Here is a 20564-nt window from a genome sequence, read left to right as displayed (position 1 = left end):
TTATTTATAATTTTAGGGGGGGGGGAATACATTTTGTTGTGTCATAAGAATCTTATTACAGCAGTTTGCATCAATATAAAAACATAAAACAATACAGTCATACTTTGGAAGTCGAACGGAATCCGTTCCGGAAGTCCGTTCGACTTCCAAAACATTTGGAAATGAAGGTGCGGCTTCCAATTGGTTGCAGGAAGCTGATGCTGTTTATTACAGTGGTACCTCTACTTACGAATTTAATGCGTTCCGAACGCACATTCGTAAGTAGAAAAAAATTGTAAGTCGAATCCCATAGGAATGCGTTGGGAGAAAAAATGCGTAAGTCGAAGCAACCCTATCTAAAAATTTGTAAGTAGAATAAATCCTATCTAAACCGCATCCAAGATGGCGGACGGAGCTCCGTTCGTAAGTAGAAACATTCGTAAGTGGAGTTATTCGTAGGTAGAGGTACCACTGTATTAGCATTTCAGTGTGTATATATGGCCCTTCATCCTGAAGGAGCCAAAGACAGCAAAGAAACCAAGAATGAAACATTCTTTAAGGTGAAATTAAAAATCTAGAAATGGTTAAAAGTGCTATAAAGACACTGGTCCACAGGATTGCCAGGAACAAGATATTTGAGCTGTCAAATGCCTTGGTAAACAGGGATGTTTTTGAGATTCTTCCTGAAAGTCAACAGTGAGGGAGAAAGATGCACTTTGCCAGGGAGGGCATTGCACAAAGCAACCCCACCCAACCCCAGTGGCAGTACAACCAGCAGTACAGTGGAACCTCGGTTTACGAACACCTCGGTTTACGAATTTTCGGTTTACGAACCATCATAAACCGGAAGTGTAAACCGAGGTTTCCGAGGCCTGGGCCGCAGCTGCGGAGGTGCTCCGATGCCTTCGCGAGCACGGAGCGATGCAAGCGCGCCCAGAGGGTGCCAGCTGCTTTCCCCTCCTGCTCCCGACGCCGCTCCCCGACCCCCGAATCACCTCCGCCACCACCGAGCCCACCCGCCCGCCTGCCCGCCCTGCTTGGAGTTGATCCGGTGTGCCTGGCTGCCGCCTCCTTCGCCGACCCTGGCGCTCGCCTCCTACATGCCCACCTTGCTCAGTCCCCCGGCGGCAAGGGAAGAAGAAAAAAAGAGCGCGTAGGGCCTTTACTTTTAACTGCCGGGCTTATTTATTGGGGGGGGGTGTTCATACCTCGGGCGCCCGATCAGCCTGCTGCTGGCCCGAAGCAGCTCCCGCCGGCAGAAGCTGTGGCCTTCGAAGGAAGCACTTTCTTCTTCAGGGCGCTGCGGTTCGTTTAAAAGTGCTGCCGGGAACTGCACCTCCGCAAGGGGATAAAGCGCAGAGCCTGGGATTCTTTCGAGGGAGAAACGAAACGGCAGAGGCTGTAGGAATCCGGCTCATTTGGATCCCCTCAGGAGTTACCGGGAGCACGTTTAAACGAACCGCTGGGGCAGCTGCTGCTGTGGGCAAGAGGCAGCCTGCTGCCGGGCTGCTGCCGGTCAGGGAAAGTCATGTCTGGGGCTGAGGTCTTCCCGGCAAGGCCAGGATCTCGCGCCGCTCTCACCCGTTGGGGCGGCTGCTGCTGCTGTGCTGAGGTGGCGGCGCGGCTTGACGCCTGGCGGACCCAGGGCTCTCCCGCCAGCAGCAGCATGGCAAAGAGCAAGGGGATCGGGGCTGGCAGGAGCCGCATCCTGGCGCACAGCTCGGCGGTGGCAGCAGCAGCCCGGCCAGGACGCAGGCTGATTGGGCGCGCCGTGGCCGGCGGGGCGGCTCTTTAAGCAGCTTGAGGCGGGCTGGGCAGCTGCTGCTGCTGCTGGGGGCAAGAGGCAGCCTGCTGCCGGGCTGCTGCCAGTCAGGGAAAGTCATGTCCGGGGCTGAGGTCTTCCCGGCAGGGCCAGGATCTCGCGCCGCTCTCACCCGCTGGCCACATGACCCGGAAGCTGTACGCCGGCTCCCTCGGCCAATAATGTGAGATGAGCGTGCAACCCCAGAGTCGGTCACGACTGGACCTAATGGTCAGGGGTCCATTTACCTTTACCTTTATACCTGGTAGGTAATGTTTTCTCTCCCCTCCAGCGCCCCCAACACCTTTTGCGCTTCTTTTCCAGGAGCGCTCCTTTCCATGGGATTTGGATTTGTGGAATACAAGAAGCCAGAGCATGCTCAGAAAGCCCTCAAACAGCTGCAGGTAATGCCGATTGCCTCTTTCTCTTCCACATGCAGAGAGTAGAGGGCTGTAGCTTGTTAAAGAGTGCCTGCTTGGGGTGCAGAAGGTCTCGAGTTCAATTCTTGGCCCCTCCAGTTTAAAAGGGACCAGGCAGCAGGTGGCAAGAAAGGACCGTTCTCTGCCTGAGAATGCTGCTGCCAGTCAGAGTAGACAGTACTGGAGTAGATGGACAAATGATCTGACCTGGTGTAAGGCTGCTTCCTAAGTTGGGGAAGGGCCATAGTGCAGTGGTAGATCATCTGCCTTGCATGCAGAAAATCCCAGGTTCAATCCCTGGTCTCTCTAGATAGGGCCCTTGCCTTGAAACCCTGGAGGGCCACTGCCAGTCAGTGTAGACAATACTGAACGAGATGGACCAGTGGTCTGATTCTAGATATAAGGTGGCTTTCGGTGTCTTATACTTGGAGGTCTCTTGAATTTCCCCCTTAGCAGTCTTTGCTTTCTTACAGGGTTGCTCTGTGGATGGTCATCAGCTGGAAGTGAAGATCTCCGAAAGAGCTGTCAAGTAAGTTCCTGGCTTGGGAGTTGCACCTAGAATCGAACCCCAAGGGTCATCCAGTCCAACCCCCTGCAATGCAGGAATCCAAACATGCTCCTGGCCTTGTCCAAACTAAGACTTCTGCTTTAAAAACAAAAACAAACCCCCCAATTTTATTGAAGTAAATTGAACAAATCAATACAATAAACATAATAGAGGTGCAACCCCCCCCCCTCGCAGTGCAGTATATCCTGGAGAGACTTAATTTCACATTGCACTATGGAGAGGGAGTCCTCTCTCTGTGTGTGTTTGTTGTATATGAGATCAAACCCCACCAAACAGCATCTCCCCCCCCCCCCAGGTCTTGTAGGCCTTTTATGTTGTTTTTTCAGCTAGTGCTGAACTCGCCAGAGTGGTGCATGCTCTGGTTATCTCCCGCTTGGACTACTGCAATATGCTGTACATGGGGCTACCTTTGAGGGTGACCCAGAAACTACAACTAATCCAGAATGCAGCAACTAGACTGGTGGCTGGGAGCGGCTGCCAAGACCACATAACACCGGTCTTGAAAGATCTACATTGGCTCCCAGTACGTTTCTGAGCACAATTAAAAGTATTGGTGCTGACCTCTAAAGCCCTAAACGGCCTCAGCTCAGTATACCTGAAGGAGCGTCTCCACCCCCATCGTTCAGCCCGGACCCTGAGGTCCAGCTCCAATGGTTCCCTCCCTTCGAAAAGTGAGGTTACAGGGAACCGGGCAGAGGACCTTCTCGGTAGTGGCACCCTCCTTGTGGAATGTCCTTCCATCCGATATCAAGGAAATAAACAACTGTCTGACTTTTAGAAGACATCTGAAGGCAACCCTGTATATGGAAGTTTTTAATGTTTGATTTTTTATTGTGTTTTTAATATTCTTTTGGGAGCCACCCAGAATGGCTGGGGAAACCCAACCAGATGGGCGGGGTATAATTTTTTAAAAATTATTATTATTGTTGTTGTTTTTATTATTATTATTATTATTATTATTCCACATATTTTTATACCAACATGAAAGCTGCAAGTCCAGTAAGGTTTTTGCGTTTGTGGGTAGTTGAGGTTCTGGCAGCCGCCAGCATCCATATCAGGAGTTCCCAAGAGCCGAAACCTTTCAGTGGATTCTCCTACAGTGGTACCTCTGGTTAAGAACTTAATTCGTTCTGGAGGTCCGTTCTTCACCTGAAACTGTTCTTAACCTGAGATACCACTTTAGCTAATGAAGCCTCCTGCTGCCGCTGCGTGATTTCTGTCCTCATCCTGAAGCAAAGTTCTTAACCCGAGGTACTATTTCTGGGTTAGCGGAGTCTGTAACCTGAAGCATCTGTAACCTGAGGTACCATTGTATTTGATAGACATGTGGAGTTGGGCATCTTTTGCCAGCTGGCTTTGGCATGTACCCTATGCTGCCGCTTCACCCCAGGGTGGTGATCTGGGCTGGAGCAAAGCTGTACATCCTTGCACCCCGAGGAAAATTAGCAGTGCCGACATTGACCAAAGCTCGTGTTAGTTAGGGAGAAGGCAGATCCTGGGGGGTGATGAGCTCACCCCTGTCTCTTTTGATCCACCAGGTCAGCTGCGGTCTCGGCCCGGAAGAAGCAAACAGGCAAGAAGCAAAAGAGTTCCAAGATCTTGGTGCGTAATATCCCCTTCCAGGCAACCGTGAAAGAAATCCGAGAGCTTTTCAGGTAAGGAGGTATTTCTCTTAGCCACATTCAATGTCCCCGTGTCTTGGAAGTGCAACTGTAGGGATTGGTTAATTCTGTTGGTGTTAAAGTCAACTAGCACAGAGCGGGGCAAGTGCAGGTGTTGCTTAGCAATCAATCAGCGGCATGATCCTCACATAGTGTGCTCTGATTGGCTGCGTAGTCCTGAGGGAGTTTTGTCTTTATATGTTTCATTGAATGTATTCCTGCTATGAACAAGGCCTGGAGTGAGACAGACTTACACCCCTGCCTTCTTCTTTCCCCCTCAAGTTATATGCTGTTCTTGTTCAGTTGGCTCAGTACAGTGCTATCACGAACTTCTTTCCTCTCTCCGGACTCCCGCCTGTGTTCTTTCACTGGCTTTTGCGGCACCCTGGACTAGCAAAGGGCACGAGCTTTGGCTTTCGTTAGCCAAGTTGAACTGGCTGAAAACAAAGGGGGGTTGCCTTTCACGGGGTGGTGGGGTGGGTGTGATCTACAGCAGCCTGTTGTGGAATCAAGTTCAGGGTCCCTACCCGCTACGATATCTTCAATGATACGCCGTTCCACCTCTGCACCCCCTGGCTTTCTGTCGCTCCCTTACAACAGTCTGGAAGAGACCCCGTTGCTGGGTTGGAAAAGAGAGGCCCCCCTCCCCCTGCCACCCATCTGACGTCCTTGGGAGCTGCTGCCGATCAGTGTTGACAATATTGAGGGAGATGGACCCATTGGCCTAATTCGGGGCATCTCGATTATGCCTTTCTGGAACTGAGCAGGGAGGAGGATGGGGACAAAGCTAGCATTAGATGGCTCTGCCATCGGTCATTGCTTCTGGGTCCACCTCCCTGCCTGCTGCCCCACCAGTCCCAGTGGGCACCAGCTGCCGCAGGTTGTGATTCCTGCGTTGCAAGGGGGTTCGGCTGGATGACCTCTGGGGGACCCCTCCCAACTCGTAACAAGCCTGCCGTTCTATGCTTTTTATATCCCTGTGAATAAAAGGGTTGTGTGGGTACCAACTGCTCTTCCTTTGCCGGACCGCCAGGGGGCACTCTTAGCCTTTGCTGGAGAGGAGAGCTCAAGCTCTCCCTGGAAGGCTTTTTGCTAGGCATTGATAGCTGCCCTTGGAGGTTAAAGGCTCTGGTCAGGTGGAGGTGGGAGAAAGCAAGGTTTGTGTGTCTGCAGAAGCCGGCGTCTGTTGCCTTAACCTGCATCCTTAGAAATGGTTGTTGGCCTGGGCCAGGGATGCACCCCCTGCGTTGATGCTGCGAATGGCTGGAGAGACATTTACTCTGCTCTGTGGACACTCGCTATTTTTTCTATTTCTTTTGAAGGAAACTCTCATTTCCCCACCAGGATTTGCAAGCTTACAAATTAGCAGTTTGGGGGGGGGGGCGAGATGGCAGAGGGAGAGGGAGCACACAGCGGACAGAGGATTTCGCTTCCCAGCTCGGAGCGAAAAGGGTGCCCCTCTCCTCAAAGGCCACAAGCATGGCTCAGAGCATCTCGGCGGACCAAAAACGCATGTGCCGTTTTCTCACCCTCCAGAGCATCTTTTAATTTTTTTAGTTTTAGGTTGCTGTTCCTGTGCTGACGGTGTGTAAATGCTGAAGACTTAGAATTCACCCAATGGCTTGGTTTTGATTTTGATTTTCTTCGTGGACCTCTGAGTGCATGCTTAAAATACAAAGACCAGCGCCCCTCGCCCCACTGCCTCAGTCTTCTTGTCTCAGCAGATGTGAAACCCAAGGAAATTCAGGACTGATATCAAATCTCTCTCTCTCCTGTATTTCCTAGAGGGCGACTATTTCTCTGTCTCTTTTGCAATGACTGCTGCATTTTGAACTGAGTGAGGGCCGAAGGACTGGTGATGGCTGCTGTGCCCTTTGACTGCTCTGCCTGCTCTGAAAGACGGGGGAGAAGGCTCCCCTGCGCAATGAGCCGAGAGGGGCATTGGCAGAGTCCTTCCCTTTTGCATGACAGTGACATATACCCATCCCTTTTTTGCTTTGAATGTCTGCTTGTGGCCAGGAGTTAGCAGTAGTCTTGCAGAGTGTGTGTGTGTGTGTGTGAGAGAGAGAGAGAGAGAGAGAGAGAGAGAGAGGAAAAAAAAACATTGGGACTGGGGAATGAGGGGTTAAAGCGCTTGACCAGTGTCCCATTTTAGAAGAACCAGGGGGTGTTGGCTGCTTCCTTGCTTGCTCCCCTGGCTAACCACCAGTTAGTCTGACTAGGTTCACGGCGTGCAAAAAAGGGCTCCTCTGAGCATGTGCAGAGTGCCTTTCCCTCCCCCCACCGAGTAAGGGACAGCCAAAGGCAAGAGAGCAAAGTTGGCAGGAGCAGAAGCTTCATTCAGTCCCCATCCCACGTTTAGAACCTTGGGACTCAGCACGATTCTAGTGCAGGCCTAGTATAGAGAGAAATGAATGAGGCAGGAAAATGTAGTCCTTGGGGCCAGAGGTTATTTTAGGAGCCAGGGAGGAAAGCCACTAGGGTGTTGGGGGGGGTCATGGTTCAATGTCAGGGCACTTTCTCTGCACGTAGACCCCAGTTCAGTTCCTGGCATCTTCAGGGTAAAGGATCAGGTATCAGGTGACAGGAAAAGACCCTTCTCTGCCTGAAACTCTGGAGAGCCCCTGCCAGTCAGAATTATCAATGCCCGGCTTGATTGACAAGTGCTTTGACCTGATTTAAAGAACAAAGGAGGTTCTCCAGGTGCTTTAAATGGTTTATTATGAGCCCAAAGCATTTTTAGGTGGGGCGTGGGGTGGGGAAATCATTTATCAGCATACAAACAACATAAAGGAAGGGGAAGGATATTTGGTTCGAAATACAATAGAGCGAAACTTGGAAAATGCAGTGCGTTGAAGGAGGAAGGTGGAAGAATGGCGCTCTTTCTCGCTTCATCTTTCAGCTCTATGCGCTTTTCAAGGCTCAGGTTAACTCTTCCGGGTGAGGCTCTTGCTCAGATCTGTACAAAAGTGAATGCTGTGGGCGTTTTCTCTCTTTTCTGTCTCAGGGGGTGGGGTCCGCGTGTGTGTGTGTGTGTGTGTGTGTGTGTGTGTGTGTGTACAGGAGTGGGTGAGAGAAGTGACCAGAGTGGGTGGCACCCCCGTGGCATCATCTCAAAAATCCAACTGTGCCCATTGACCTAAAATGCGGATGACGGCTGGTGCGAGGGCTCTGAATGGATGGAGCAGCATGGGATGTTTGGGGACCCTCCTGCGTGCCACACCCTCCCCCCTTGAAACTTCACGCATTGAGCTTGTAGGTCTGCCGGACAACGCTACCCATGTTCAGCTGAATGGGCTTGGAAATCACCCCTTTAATCGGGAACCCTGAAAACTTGGGAGAGGACGAGACAGGAAAAGGGCCATTGTAGCTCAGTGTTAGAGCATCTGCTTCGCATGCAGAGGATCCCAGGCTCCACCCCTAATGACATCTCTCGATACGGCTCGGAGAGATCCCTGGCCTGAAACCTTGGAACGCCACTTCCCATCAGTGTAGACCAGGCATCCCCAAACTTCGGCCCTCCAGATGTTTTGGACTACAATTCCTACCACCCCTGACCACTGGTCCTGTTAGCTAAGGAGCATGGGAGTTGTAGGCCAAAACATCTGGAGTGCCGCAATTTGGGGACGCCTGGTGTAGACACTGCTAACCTAGATGGAGCAATGATGGTCTAGCTTGATATAACGCAGGGGTCGGCACCCTCAGGCCCGTGGGCCAGATGCGGCCCAATCGCCTTCTCACTCCGGCCCACGGACGGTCCGGGAATCAGCATGTTTTTACATAAGTAAAATGTGTCCTTTTATTTAAAATGCATCTCTGGGTTATTTATGGGGCCTGCCTGGTGTTTTTACATGAGTAGAATGTGTGCTTTTATTTAAAATGCACATCTGGGTTATTTGTGCGGCATCTGAATTCGTTCATCCCCCCTCCCCCCAAAAAACAAATATATGGTTGTCTGGCCCACCAAATGGTCTGAGGGATGGTGGACCGGCCAACGGCTGAAAAAGATTGCTGACCCCTGATATAAGGCAACTTCCTATACAGTATTCTCATGGTGAGAGCATGTGCGAAGTTTGTATGGGACCTAGCCACAGCAACCCCGGGAATCTCACTCCCATTATCCTGGGTTTCTGTTGGTATTGGGGGGGAGGGGAACCAGGTTTTCTTTTGCTTGTGCATGGCTCCAGGTAATATCAGCTGGTACTTTATTCTGCTTTTATTTGCTTATTTGGAGTTTTAAGGATTTGCAAAATTTCTGACTCTTGTGAAAACCTCTGCCTTTTGCTGTTATTAAGCGCTGCGTGTGCAGTCTGTGATTGCTGGCTTTCATACTGCATTTCGATTCTATGGTCTGTGTCTTTTGTTACCTAATTGCGTTCTTAACTTCTGCTGAAATACACCCAGAGATCTTTTTTTGTCATTGGACAGCATCTAAGTCTCTTAAACAAATAATTGCTCAGCTGTGTTTGGCGGTTTAGGTAGCCGTAGCTTAGACCAATGTTGCTTTGCTTAAGATATCGAAACGCTTATTGTTATTTATTTATTAAAATGCTCGAAGGCCGCTGTTCATCAGAAAAGAAATCTCAGCGATTACAACAGAGGTATATCTATACCATTAAAAACCACGTAAACATTTAAAAATCAGGTATCGAGTAACTGTTTCATACAGATGTTTTCTGAACTGCCCATGCATAAGCTTGGTGATAGAAAAGCTTTCAGCAGGAGTTTAAAGACTAAAGCAGAAAATCTGTTGGCAGAGTATTCCACAGGACTGGCTTATAATCTCAGTGATCGAGTTGACATGTAATGGTTAAGACGATCCCTATGGTATCCTGGACCTAAGTTGTTCAGGCTTTGTATTAACACAAGACCTCGAACCTGTATTGGTGGTAGATGGGCAGCCCGTGCAAATATTCTGGCAATGGGGTCAGCCATGTGCCCCATCAGCTGTCTGGCCACCAGGTTCTGCATCAGCTGTAGCTTCCAAACCAGGCCCAAGGGCAGCCCATTGCAGTAGCAGGCCCTCCAAGTGTCCCTATTTTTCAGGCACAGTCCCAGATTTACAGAAGCCGTCCCAGTTTCTGATTTGATCCCGGAATGTCCCGCTTTTCCTTAGGACGTCTCTATTTTCATTGGAGAAATGTTGGAGGTTATGGAGTTATCTGACCCCCGAGCCATCCGAAGGAAGCCCTGTATAGGGAAAGGGTTTTAAAAAAACGTTTTACAGTGGTACCTCGGTTTATGAACACAATTGGTTCCGAAAGTCTGTTCATAAACTGAAGCGTTCATAAACTGAAGCGAACTTTCCCATTGAAAGTAATGGAAAGTGAATTAATCCGTTCCAGATGGGTCCGCGGCGTTCGTAAACCAAAAATTTGTAAACCGAGGTGTTCATAAACCGAGGTTCCACTGTATTATGTTTTTACAGTGGTGCCTCGCAAGATGAAATTAATTCGTTCTGCGAGTCATTTTGTATTGCAAAATTTTCGTCTTGCGGTTTTTCAATGTAAACAAATCAAAGCAAAAAAAAAAAAACCAGTCTTGCGAAGCACAGCCATAGAAAAATTTGTCTTGAGAGTCAACAAAAAGATCGCAAAATGCTTTCGTCTTGCGAGTTTTTCGTTGCACGAGGCATTCGTCTTGTATATATGTTGGAAGCTGCCCAGAGTGGCTGGGGCACCCCAGTAAGCTGTGTGGGGTATAAATAGTAAAATCACCATTATGCAATGGGGCGTCCCTATTTCCATTGGAGAAATGTTGGAGGGTATGCAGTAGTCCAGCCTCACGGTTATGTTGACATTTGCAGGTGTGGAAGTCGGTCTGCTGGACTAATGTCTTGCCTCGTTAATGGACTGGATGAGAGCCAGTAAAGTGAAGCTCAATCCAGATAAGGCTGCAGCACTGTTAGTGGGCAGTTCCCTTCATCATCAGGTGGCTGAAACGTAATCTGCTTTTAATAATAATGATATTAATAATTTTATTATTCGTATCCTGCCCATCTGATTGGGTTGCCCCAGCCACTCTGGGCAGCTTCCAATGTATGGTATATAAAAACACAATAAAACTTTAAACATTAAAAACTTCCTGATACAGGGGTGCCTTCAGATGTCATCTAAAGCTTGTATAGTTTCTTATCTCCTTGACATCTGATGGGTGGATGTTCCGCAGGGTGGGTGCCACCACCGAGAAGGCCCTCACTGCCTGGTTCCCTGTAACCTCACTTCTTGCAATGAGGGAACCGCCAGATGGCCCTCGGAGCTGGATCTCAGTGTCTTGGCTGCTAATAATAATAATAATGATGATGATATATTTTTATTTATACCCCGCCCTTCCCAGTCGAAACCGGGCTCAGGGCGGCTGACACCAGTAAAATTGCAATAAGACATAAAAAAGAAAAACCATTAGTTAAAATACAGATTAAAATACAATTTACATTTAAAGTTTTAAATGCAGCCTCATTTTTTAAAAGGCCCAACTCAAAAACCATAAGGGAGGAAAACATAGGGGTCAGACTGAGTCCAGGCCAAAGGCCAGGCGGAACAGCTCCGTCCTGCAGGCCCTGTGAAAAGATGTCAAATCCCGCAAGGCCCTAGTCTCCTGTGAGAGAGCGTTCCACCAAGTTGGGGCCAATACTGAAAAGGCCCTGGCCCTAGTTGAGCACAATCTAACCACCTTATGGCTCGGGATCTCCAACGTGTTGTTATTTGTGGACCTTAAGTTCCTCCGCGGGGCATACCAGGAGAGGCGGTCCCGTAGGTACGAGGGTCCTAAGCCGCATAGGGCTTTAAAGGTCAAAACCAGCACCTTAAATCTGATCCTGTACTTCACCGGGAGCCAGTGCAGCTGGGTGAATATGGTCCCGCGGCAGCGACCCCGTAAGGAGCCTCGCCGCGGCATTCTGCACCCGCTGGAGTTTCTGGGTCAGCTTCAAGGGCAGCCCCTCGCAAAGCGAGTTACAATAATCAAGCCTGGAGGTGACTGTCGCATGGATCACTGTGGCCAGATCAGGGCGAGAGAGGTAAGGGACTTGCATGTCCTCTGAAGGAGCGGGTGCATAACTTGGGGCTAGATCCGTTGCTGTCGCTCGAGGCTCAGCTGGCCTCTGTGGCCCAGCTGCACCCCTTTCTGGACAGGGATAGCCTAACTTCTGTCATCTATGCCTTGCTAATCTCTAGGTTAGATTGCCGCAATGCGAAATGCATGGGGCTGCCACTGAAGACAGTTTGGAAACTTCAGCTGGTGCAGAAATTCAGCGGCTAGGCTGCTCACAGGGGCAAGGCACTTTGAGAATATAACGCCAAACCTGGTCTGACTGCACTGGCTGCCAGCTAGTGTCCCCCCCCCTCTTTTTTGTTCCATGCACAGGGGAGCCCAGACCCACAGATAACAGCCTCGCTCCAGAGAACAAGGAGTCTTGCTGTCAGTTGTTTGTGCCGGGCGGCTCCTTCACTCTGGGCTTTAGAGCAAAGACATATATATTCCAGAAGAGCATCTAAACAAAACTCAGCAGTGGCTTCGGTTTCCCCCCCCTGCAAAAACACACGCACGCTGAAATGAACACTTCTTAGAAGTAGTTTTTCTCCTCCTGCGGTGACTGCAATTGAAATGGCAGTGGGCAAAGGATTTTTCTAGCTGGCAGGAGAATTGAAAACTCTCCCTGGTAGTTTTAGGTGCAAATGCAGGTAGACGGTGGCTGAGTTCTTAAAATGCCAAATATATGTTTGTTTGTTGGGTGTGTGTGTGTGTGTGTGTCTTCAGCCAAGCTCTGAGACAGCTGGCACCAGCTGGTCCCATTCTGGCACGGACAGACCAAAGTCGAAAGAATCAGAGGCAGGTGATGTTGTCAAAGGTAGGCTGGCAATCAGGTTCCCAATCAGCAAGGGAAGGCGAGGGAAGGGTGGTCGAAGAAAGTAAGAAGAGGGTTCTGGATTAGGCCAGTGGGCCCATGTAGACCCACACCCTATTCTCACAGTGGCCAGCCATGGGAAAACCTGCAAGCAGGACCTGACACAAGAGCCCTCTCCCTCCCCTCCTGCAGTTTCCAGCAACCAGTTTCCAGGTGCATCACTGCTATCGTTCATGGCGGCAGAGCACAGCCATCGCGGCCCCTGATACCCCTCTCCTCCATGAATTTGTCCAATCCTCTTTTAAAGCCATCCAAGTTGGCGGCCGTCGCTGCCTCCTGCGGAAGCGAGTTCCATAGTTTTACTAAGAGCTGCATGAAAAGGTCCTTTCTTTTATCTGCCCTGAATCTTCTGCTTTGCATGCAACTCCAGGCATCTCCTAGGTTAGGGTTGGGAAGAGCTCCTGCCTGAGAGTCCTGGGAGCTGCTGCTAGTTACTGTAATTATTATTTATTTATTCATTTATTTATTTAAAGGTAAAGGGACCCCTGACCATTAGGTCCGGTCGTGACCGACTCTGTGGTTACGGCGCTCATCTTGTGTTATTGGCCGAGGGAGCCGGCGTATAGCTTCCGGGTCATGTGGCCAGCATGACAAAGCCGCTTCTGGCGAACCAGAGCAGCACACGAAAACGCTGTTTACCTTCCCGCTGTAGTGGTACCTATTTATCTACTTGCACTTTGATGTGCTTTTGAACTGCTAGGTTGGCAGGAGCTGGGACCAAGCAACGGGAGCTCACCCCGTTGCGGGGATTCGAACTGCCGGCCTTCTGATCGGCAAGCCCTAGGCTCTGTGGTTTATCCCACAGCGCTACCCATGTCCCTACATTTATTTATTTATTTATTTATTTATTTATTTATTTATTTATTTATACATACCCTGTCCATCTGGCTGGGTTTCCCCAGCCACTCTGGGCAGCTCTCAACCGAATGTTAAAAACACAATACAGCATTAAACATTAAAAACTTCCCTAAACAGTTCTGCCTTCGGATGTCTTTTAAAAGTAAGATAGTTGCTTATTTCCTTGACATCTGATGGGAGGGCGTTCCACAGGGAGAGCGCCACTACTGAGAAGGCCCTCTGCCTGGTTCCCTGTAACCTCACTTTTCACAGTGAGGGAACCGCCAGAAGGCCCTTGGAGCTGGACCTCAGTGTCCGGGCTGAACAATGCGGGTGGAGACGCTCCTTCAGGACCAAGGCCGTTTATGGCCTTAAAGGTCAGCACCAACACTTTGAATTGTGCTCGGAAACGTACTGGGAGCCAATGTAGGTCTTTCAAGACCGGTGTTATGTGATCTCGGCCGCTCCCAGTCACCAGTCTGGAGAGGATCGCACAAATTTGCAGAGGTCTGAGCTTCATTGGGTGTCTAGGAGTTCTAGTGTCATGAGAAAGGGAGAAAAACCTTTCTCTGTCAACTTTCTCTACGCCCTTCACAATTTTATAAACTTCTGTCACGTTGCCTCTTGGCTCTCCTTTTCTCTAAACTAAAAACACCGCGACATCGTTCATTTGCTCATCGTCTTTTCTCTGCGGATGGTGGTGCTGGCTGTTCCATAGGCAGTGGGCAGGTGAGCAGGCAGTGGAGACAACAGAAGGAAGAGAGGGTAGGTTCACTCGGAAGGAGAAGAGACCCACAGGTAGAGAGCGTCTTGCCCAATGGCCCCCCAACTCCCAACAACAACCTGGGACCGTCTGCGATGCTCCCCACAAATTGCCCAAACTTGGCGGTGTTCATGCCGTGGCCCTGCTAGAGAGCTGCCGCAGTGCAAGGGTTAAAAAAGGCGAACGGAGGAAACAAGGTATTTCAGACTCTCATTATTCACTGCCAGCTTCCCCCAAAATGGTATTAATTTCGTGCTGTCACGCAGGACTGCATCGTGTCTGTTCCAGTGGAGCCTAGCAGGGGCTGGGTGGGGAAGGTGCCCTGCCAAATGGATGGTTTTTTCTTTTTTTTCTTTCTTTTCTTTCTTGAAGCTTTGGCTTTTAAAAGGGGGGTGGGATTATTTATTTTGCTTCTTCTCCATCCTGAGTACCTTTAATCTGGGAAGCTGGTGGGATTGGGTGCCTTGTGTTGCACCCCCCCCCCAAGCTACACAACTGGTTACTCCAAAAGTTCGTGGTAGGTTGAAGGGAAGGCGGATCCTCTTGAGAAATTAGGTGCTGTTGTCTTTTATTTGCATTTAACCTCCTACACCAAGGTAACACCCAGCTCCATATATTTATCTGAGAGGAGTGAGAAGCCCCGTGGGTTCCCAATGGGCTAAAGCGCTGTGGGCCCCCTGTTTTTCAAAAGCCAAGCCATGGACCCCCTACTTTTCAAAATTTTGATGTGGTAGTTTTTGTTATGTTCCGTGAATGGTGCCACGGACCCGCTGGGTGATTATACGCAGACCCCCTGTGGTTTGTGGACCAGCACTTGGGAACCACTGATGTAGGAGACTATAACACCCGCCCTCATAAGTTGCTATGTATAATGATTTAATAATAATTTATTATTTATACCCCGCCCATTTGGCCGGGTCTCCCCCGCCACTCTGGGCGGCTTCCAATACGCATCAAAATACATTAAAATATCACAGACTAAAAACTTCCCTAAACAGGGCTGCCTTTAGGTATTTTCTAAATGTCAGGTAGTTGTTTATCTCTCTGACCTCTTCTGGGAGGGCGTTCCACAGGGCGGGTGCCACTACCGAGAAGGCCCTCTGCCTGGTTCCCTGTAGCTTTGCTTCTTGCAGTGAGGGAACCGCCAGAAGGCCCTCGGCGCTGGACCTCATTGTCCGGGCTGAACGATGGGGGTGGAGATGCTCCTTCAGGTATACAGGACCGAGGCTGTTTAGGGCTTTAAAGGTCAGCGCCAACACTTTGAATTGTGCTCGGAAACATACTGGGAGCCAATGTAGATCTCTCAGGACCGGTGTTATGTGGTCCCGGCGGCCGCTCCCAGTCACCAATCTGGCTGCCGCATTCTGGATTAATTGCAGTTTCTGGGTCACCTTCAAAGGTAGCCCCACGTAGAGCGCATTGCAGTAGTCCAAGCGGGAGATAACCAGAGCATGCACTACTCTGGTGAGACAGTCTGCGGGCAGGTAGGGTCTCAGCCTGCGTACCAGATGGAGCTGGTAGGCAGCCGCCCTGGACACAGAATTAACCTGCGCCTCCATGGACAGCTGAGAGTCCAAAATGACTCCCAGGCTGCGCACCTGGTCCTTCAGGGGCACAGTTGCCCCATTCAGGACCAGGGAGTCCCCCACACCCGCCCGCCCCCTGTCCCCCAAAAACAGTACTTCTGTCTTGTCAGGATTCAACCTCAATCTGTTAACTGCCATCCATCCTCCAACTGCCTCCAGGCACTCACACATGGCCTTTCTACCCCTTAAAAACCACCAGTTGTAGCCTGCAATTTTACCTATGTTTCCATGAGGACTAGAACCAGGCCTGCATTGCTGTATGGAGAATGAGTAATCAGCATAGTGCTCTCTGGATGTGGGACTTCAACTCTAATCATCTTTGACTGTTGGCCATGCTGGCTGAGGCTGATGGGAACTTGAAGCTGCCATTGTATTGACTAGCCCTGGGGTAGAGAAAGACCAGTCTGATTTCCCTACCTCTTCTGCATGCATTTATACATGTTCTTGTCGCTAAGTATTTACTGGGTTGCCCTATGTTTTGGCTACAGGTAGGACATAAAATCTTCTTTCCTTTATGTAAACAAAAACTTCCTGTATGAATAAAACAAGCATATTAAGGAGAAGAAAACAAGCATATCAAGGAGAAGATTAAACCTTTTCCTATATCTGTGTTTGTACTTTATATATGCTAGCTGACAGTACTTCCTGGCATTGCTCAGGAATTCTTAGAAACCAAAAAAACACTGAGATTTATAGGTGGACAATTCTTTGTATAGCTTCTTAATAGAGTTGGGCGATATATCTTCCAAAACTGTTTTGAAGTTCGTATCTTGATATCTGTTTCATATTTTTTGACGTGGCAATATATTGCGAATCATGATGTGTCGTCCAAAACCAGTTTCAAGTCCATATCATGATATTGGTTTCATAATTTTTGACCTGGCAGTATATTGTGAATCATGATGTGTGCATGCTATGCAAAAATCGCAATGTGGGAGAAATTGTGAAGCCAGACAATGCCTCTACATAGCTCCATCCTTATTTCAGACATTGTGATCTATTGGTATATCATGATGTTTAGCTGATGATATATTGCTATATTGAAAACCAGATATCGCCCAGCCCTACTTCTTAATGCTGGGGGGACGATGACACCTATTTTCATTCTAAGGCTGTTGGGTATGGTATACAATCCTGCCAAATTTTGTTAAAAGCATTGGAATTTTGAAAGGTTCGGGTCTGCCATCTTGATTCAAAATGGCGTCCAATTTGTAGCCGAATGTAGAGGATAACCTGCTCCTCAATCTCAGGAACCATCATGCCGAATTTTGTTACAATATCATTATGAGTTGTCTGAATGCATAGGAATCAGATGGACAGACAAAGAAACTTCAAAATCTATGGATGGTGATAGAGGTGGATGATTGAGGAGGATGTTGTAGATGATAGACATGAATAAGATCAGCTTTGAATTTGACCCAGAGAAGCTTAATGTTAGAATATTCAGGATAGGCGAAAGCAAGTTTGTCACACACTGCATAGTTGAACTATGGAACTCTCTTCCACAAGAGGTGGTGATGACAGCTAAGACAAACCTAGACAGCATCTTAAAAAGCAGAGACATCACCTTGCTGACAAAGGTCCGTATAGTTAAAGCTATGGTTTTCCCAGTAGTGATGTATGGAAGTGAGACCTGGACCATAAAGAAGGTTGATCACCGAAGAATTGATGCTTTTGAATTATGGTGCTGGAGGAAACTCTTGAGAGTCCCATGGACTGCAAGAAGATCAAACTTATCCATTCAGAAGGAAACCAGCCCTGAGTGCTCACTGGAAGGACATATCCTGAAGCTGAGGCTCCAACACTTTGGCCACCTCATGAGAAGAGAAGACTCCCTGGAGAAGACCCTGATGCTGGGAAAATGGAGGGCACAAGGAGAAGGGGACGACAGAGGACGAGATGATTGGACAGTGTTCTCGAAGCTACCAACATGAGTTTGACCGAACTGCGGGAGGCAGTGGAAGACAGGAGTGCCTGGCATGCTCTGGTCCATGGGGTCACGAAGAGTTGGACGCGACTAAACAACAACAGCCACAATGGCTGTGTTTTACCTTCCCTGACCAAGCCAGTGTGCTTCTGAAGACCAGCTGCTGGTCTTCAACAGTGGGAGAGAACTTTTGCCCCACCCTCACCACCTGCTTGTGGGTTTCCCTTTGGGGCACCTGGTTGGCCGCTGCGAGAGACCAAGTTGCTGGACTAAATAGTCCTTTGGTCTGAGCTAGGAGGGCTGCTCTGGGCGTCTTACGGACTGGATTTGTCCACAACAAATCTCAGAATCCAGGCTCATTTGGTAAGCCACGACCTCTCAAAACTTCCCCCACCGGCATAACAGAAACAAGAGTTGATCTCTTCTGCAGGGATGTTTGGAGCATCGACACAACGTCGTCAACTATCTCCCTGTGGCGGCCACCACTCTTCCTCAACCCGGTACCCCTTTGTGTTTGTGTGGCCCCCTTCCACCGACGATTAAGTGTTTATGCCACATCTTTAACATTTGCTTGGATATTTCCTATTTCTCCTTAAGCTCCTCAAAAAAAAGGGGGGAGGTGAGCAGCTACATCCCCACACCTTTCCCCATGCCCCCTTGTTTTGTATCTCATTTTCGCACTATCATCGAGCTCTCCCCCCTCCTTCCCCAGCTCCTGTTTGCAAGGCTGTTTTGACAGCTTCTGTCAGTAAAGTGCAGCTGGCTGCCATCACCTCTTATTGGCTGCAGACACCTCTGGCATCATGCTGAATATGATTAAAATCTGATTAATGGCGGAGGGGAGGAGGCAAAGTAGGTCTCCCCACCCCACCCCCAACCAGCTCCTCGCAACACCGCCATCTTAAACTGTCTCAATGGCCACTAGGGCTGTTTGTATTTCGTCAAGCGCTGGGGCCCAGAGAAGAAATAAAACAGTAGGATGTGTGCTAATGGCCCCTGGATAGTCTTTTCACATCATTGCTTTTGGGGTGGCGGAGTTGAGACTCTGCTCGGTATAGCCAACATGGCGGAATACAAGTCCCAGTGTTCCTAGCCAGCATGGACAGTGAAGCTACAATAAAACATTAAACATTCAAAAGCTTCCCTATACAGTGATCCCTCGACTTACGAACTTAATCCGTTCCGAATGCACATTTGTAGGTCGAAAAGTTCGGAAGTCGAAATGCGGCTTCCCATAGGGGGGGGGGGAATCGGAAAAATTTGTGTCGGAAAAACCGCATGTAAAAATTTGTAAGTTGAAAAAACCACATTGAAAGCCACCAACGGTTTCCGTTTGGATGTAGAAAAATTCGTAAGCGTGTGGCCATTTGTCCGTTCATAAGTCGAAACCTACGGATGTCGAGTAATTCGTAAGTCGAGGGACCACTGTATAGGACTACCTTCAGTTGTCTTCTAAAGGTTATATACAGTGGTGCCTCGCTAGACGAATTTAATTCGTTCCACGGGTCTTTTCTTATAATGAAAAATTCATCTAGCGAATCCCATAGGAATGCATTGAAAATTTTTGGAATTTTTTTTTGCCCATAGGAACGCATTAATTGAATTCCAATGCATTCCTATGGGAAACCGTGATTCGCTAGACGAATTTTTCATAAAACGAATTCGTCTAGCGAGGCAACCTCCGCTCGAAAAATCCTTTCGTTAAGCGGAAATTTCGTTAAGCAGGGCATTCGTTAAGCGAGGCACCACTGTAGTTACTCATCTCCTTGACATATGACATTCTAACAGAGCGGGTGCCACTACTGAGAAGGCCCTCTGCCTGGTTCCCTGTAGCTTCACTTCCTGCAGTGAGGGAACCACAGGAAGGCCCTCAGAGCTGGACCTCAGTGTCCGGGCTGAATGATGGGGGTGGAGACGCTCCTTCAGGTATACTGGGCCGAGGCTGTTTAGTGCTTTAAAGGTCAGCACCAACACTTTGAATTGTGCTCGGAAACATACTTGGAGCCAATGTAGGTCTTTCAAGACCGGTGTTATGTGGTCTCGGCAGCCGCTCCCAGTCACCAGTCTAGCTGCCTCATCCTGGATTAGTTGTAGTTTCCGAGTCACCTTCAAAGGTAGCCCCACGTAGAGTGCATGGATTCGTCTAATCCTCCTGGATCAGTCCAAAGGCCTATCTACCCCAGATCCCTGTTCTCACAGTGGCCAAGCAGATACCTATTCATTTTTAAAAAATCAGTGTGGTTTGCAACAGCCTTGCATAAAGCCATACAAGTTTTAAGATCAGAAACCAGCTGTTATGGAAAGAAGTATTCTTATTTGCCTGCATAAATAAGCCTGACGCCATAGCAAAGTTTTTTAGCTGCCTTTTGAAAGTTGAAGGCGCCTGCTGAATCTCTATTGAGTATTCCACAGGATTGGGCCAATGGCAATAAAGGCTCGGTTTCTTGTTGCCATCAAATGAGTCTCGCTAACTCGGGGAACGGCCAACGATGTTCCTACAGATGATCTTGGTGATCGAGCTGGGATCTAAGGGTACAAATGGTCCCTACGGTGCCCCAGACCTAAGTTGTTCAGGGCTTTGTAAATTAATGCAGATTAATTGCAGAAAAGTCAAAATTAATAGCTCCTATATAAAGACACAAGGAAAGGCGTTTTAGTACCATATTATAAAAACAGTAGAATAATGTAGAGTGCATTAAAAAACAGATCTGTCAACTAACAATTTGATAGATCATTCTAACATCTGTATTATTCTATAACTGGTTCCTTTTCTTTTATTTGTTAAGAAGGTTACAGTCAATGTACTTGGCACTGTTTAGGAATTCTAGGAAACGACAGAATCAGTGCAGTTTTGAAGGTTCGATTCGCCATCTTGATTCGAAATGGCGCCCAGTTGTATTGCACAACATAGACGGAAACCTCCTTTCTCTCAGGATTTTGTTATATAATCAGTGGCGTTTTGAAAGTTTCGGTCTGTCATCTTGATTTAAAACGGCACCCAGTTGTATGGAAACATTAGGGCAGGGGTCTCCAAACTAAGGCCCGGGGGCCGGATGCGGCCCAATCGCCTTCTAAATCCGGCCCGCGGACAGTCTGGAAATCAGCATGTTTTTACAT

The 20564-nt window shown here is 48.7% G+C and overlaps 1 protein-coding gene across 1 annotated transcript in view; it reads left to right on the top strand.

The window, feature by feature from the left end:
• Positions 1 to 20564, top strand: part of RBM19 (RNA binding motif protein 19) — a 102099-nt gene that overhangs the window by 27296 nt on the left and 54239 nt on the right. The window contains exons 19-21 of the mRNA XM_035098192.3: positions 2105 to 2184; positions 2673 to 2728; positions 4306 to 4422. Coding sequence (XP_034954083.3) covers positions 2105 to 2184; positions 2673 to 2728; positions 4306 to 4422 — 253 coding nt within the window. The remainder of the gene's footprint in view (positions 1 to 2104; positions 2185 to 2672; positions 2729 to 4305; positions 4423 to 20564) is intronic.

Source organism: Zootoca vivipara, chromosome 16 (genome assembly GCF_965207765.1).
Source record: "Zootoca vivipara chromosome 16, rZooViv2.hap1.1, whole genome shotgun sequence".
NCBI lineage: Eukaryota > Metazoa > Chordata > Lepidosauria > Squamata > Lacertidae > Zootoca > Zootoca vivipara.
This window is presented reverse-complemented; position numbering and strand designations above follow the sequence as displayed.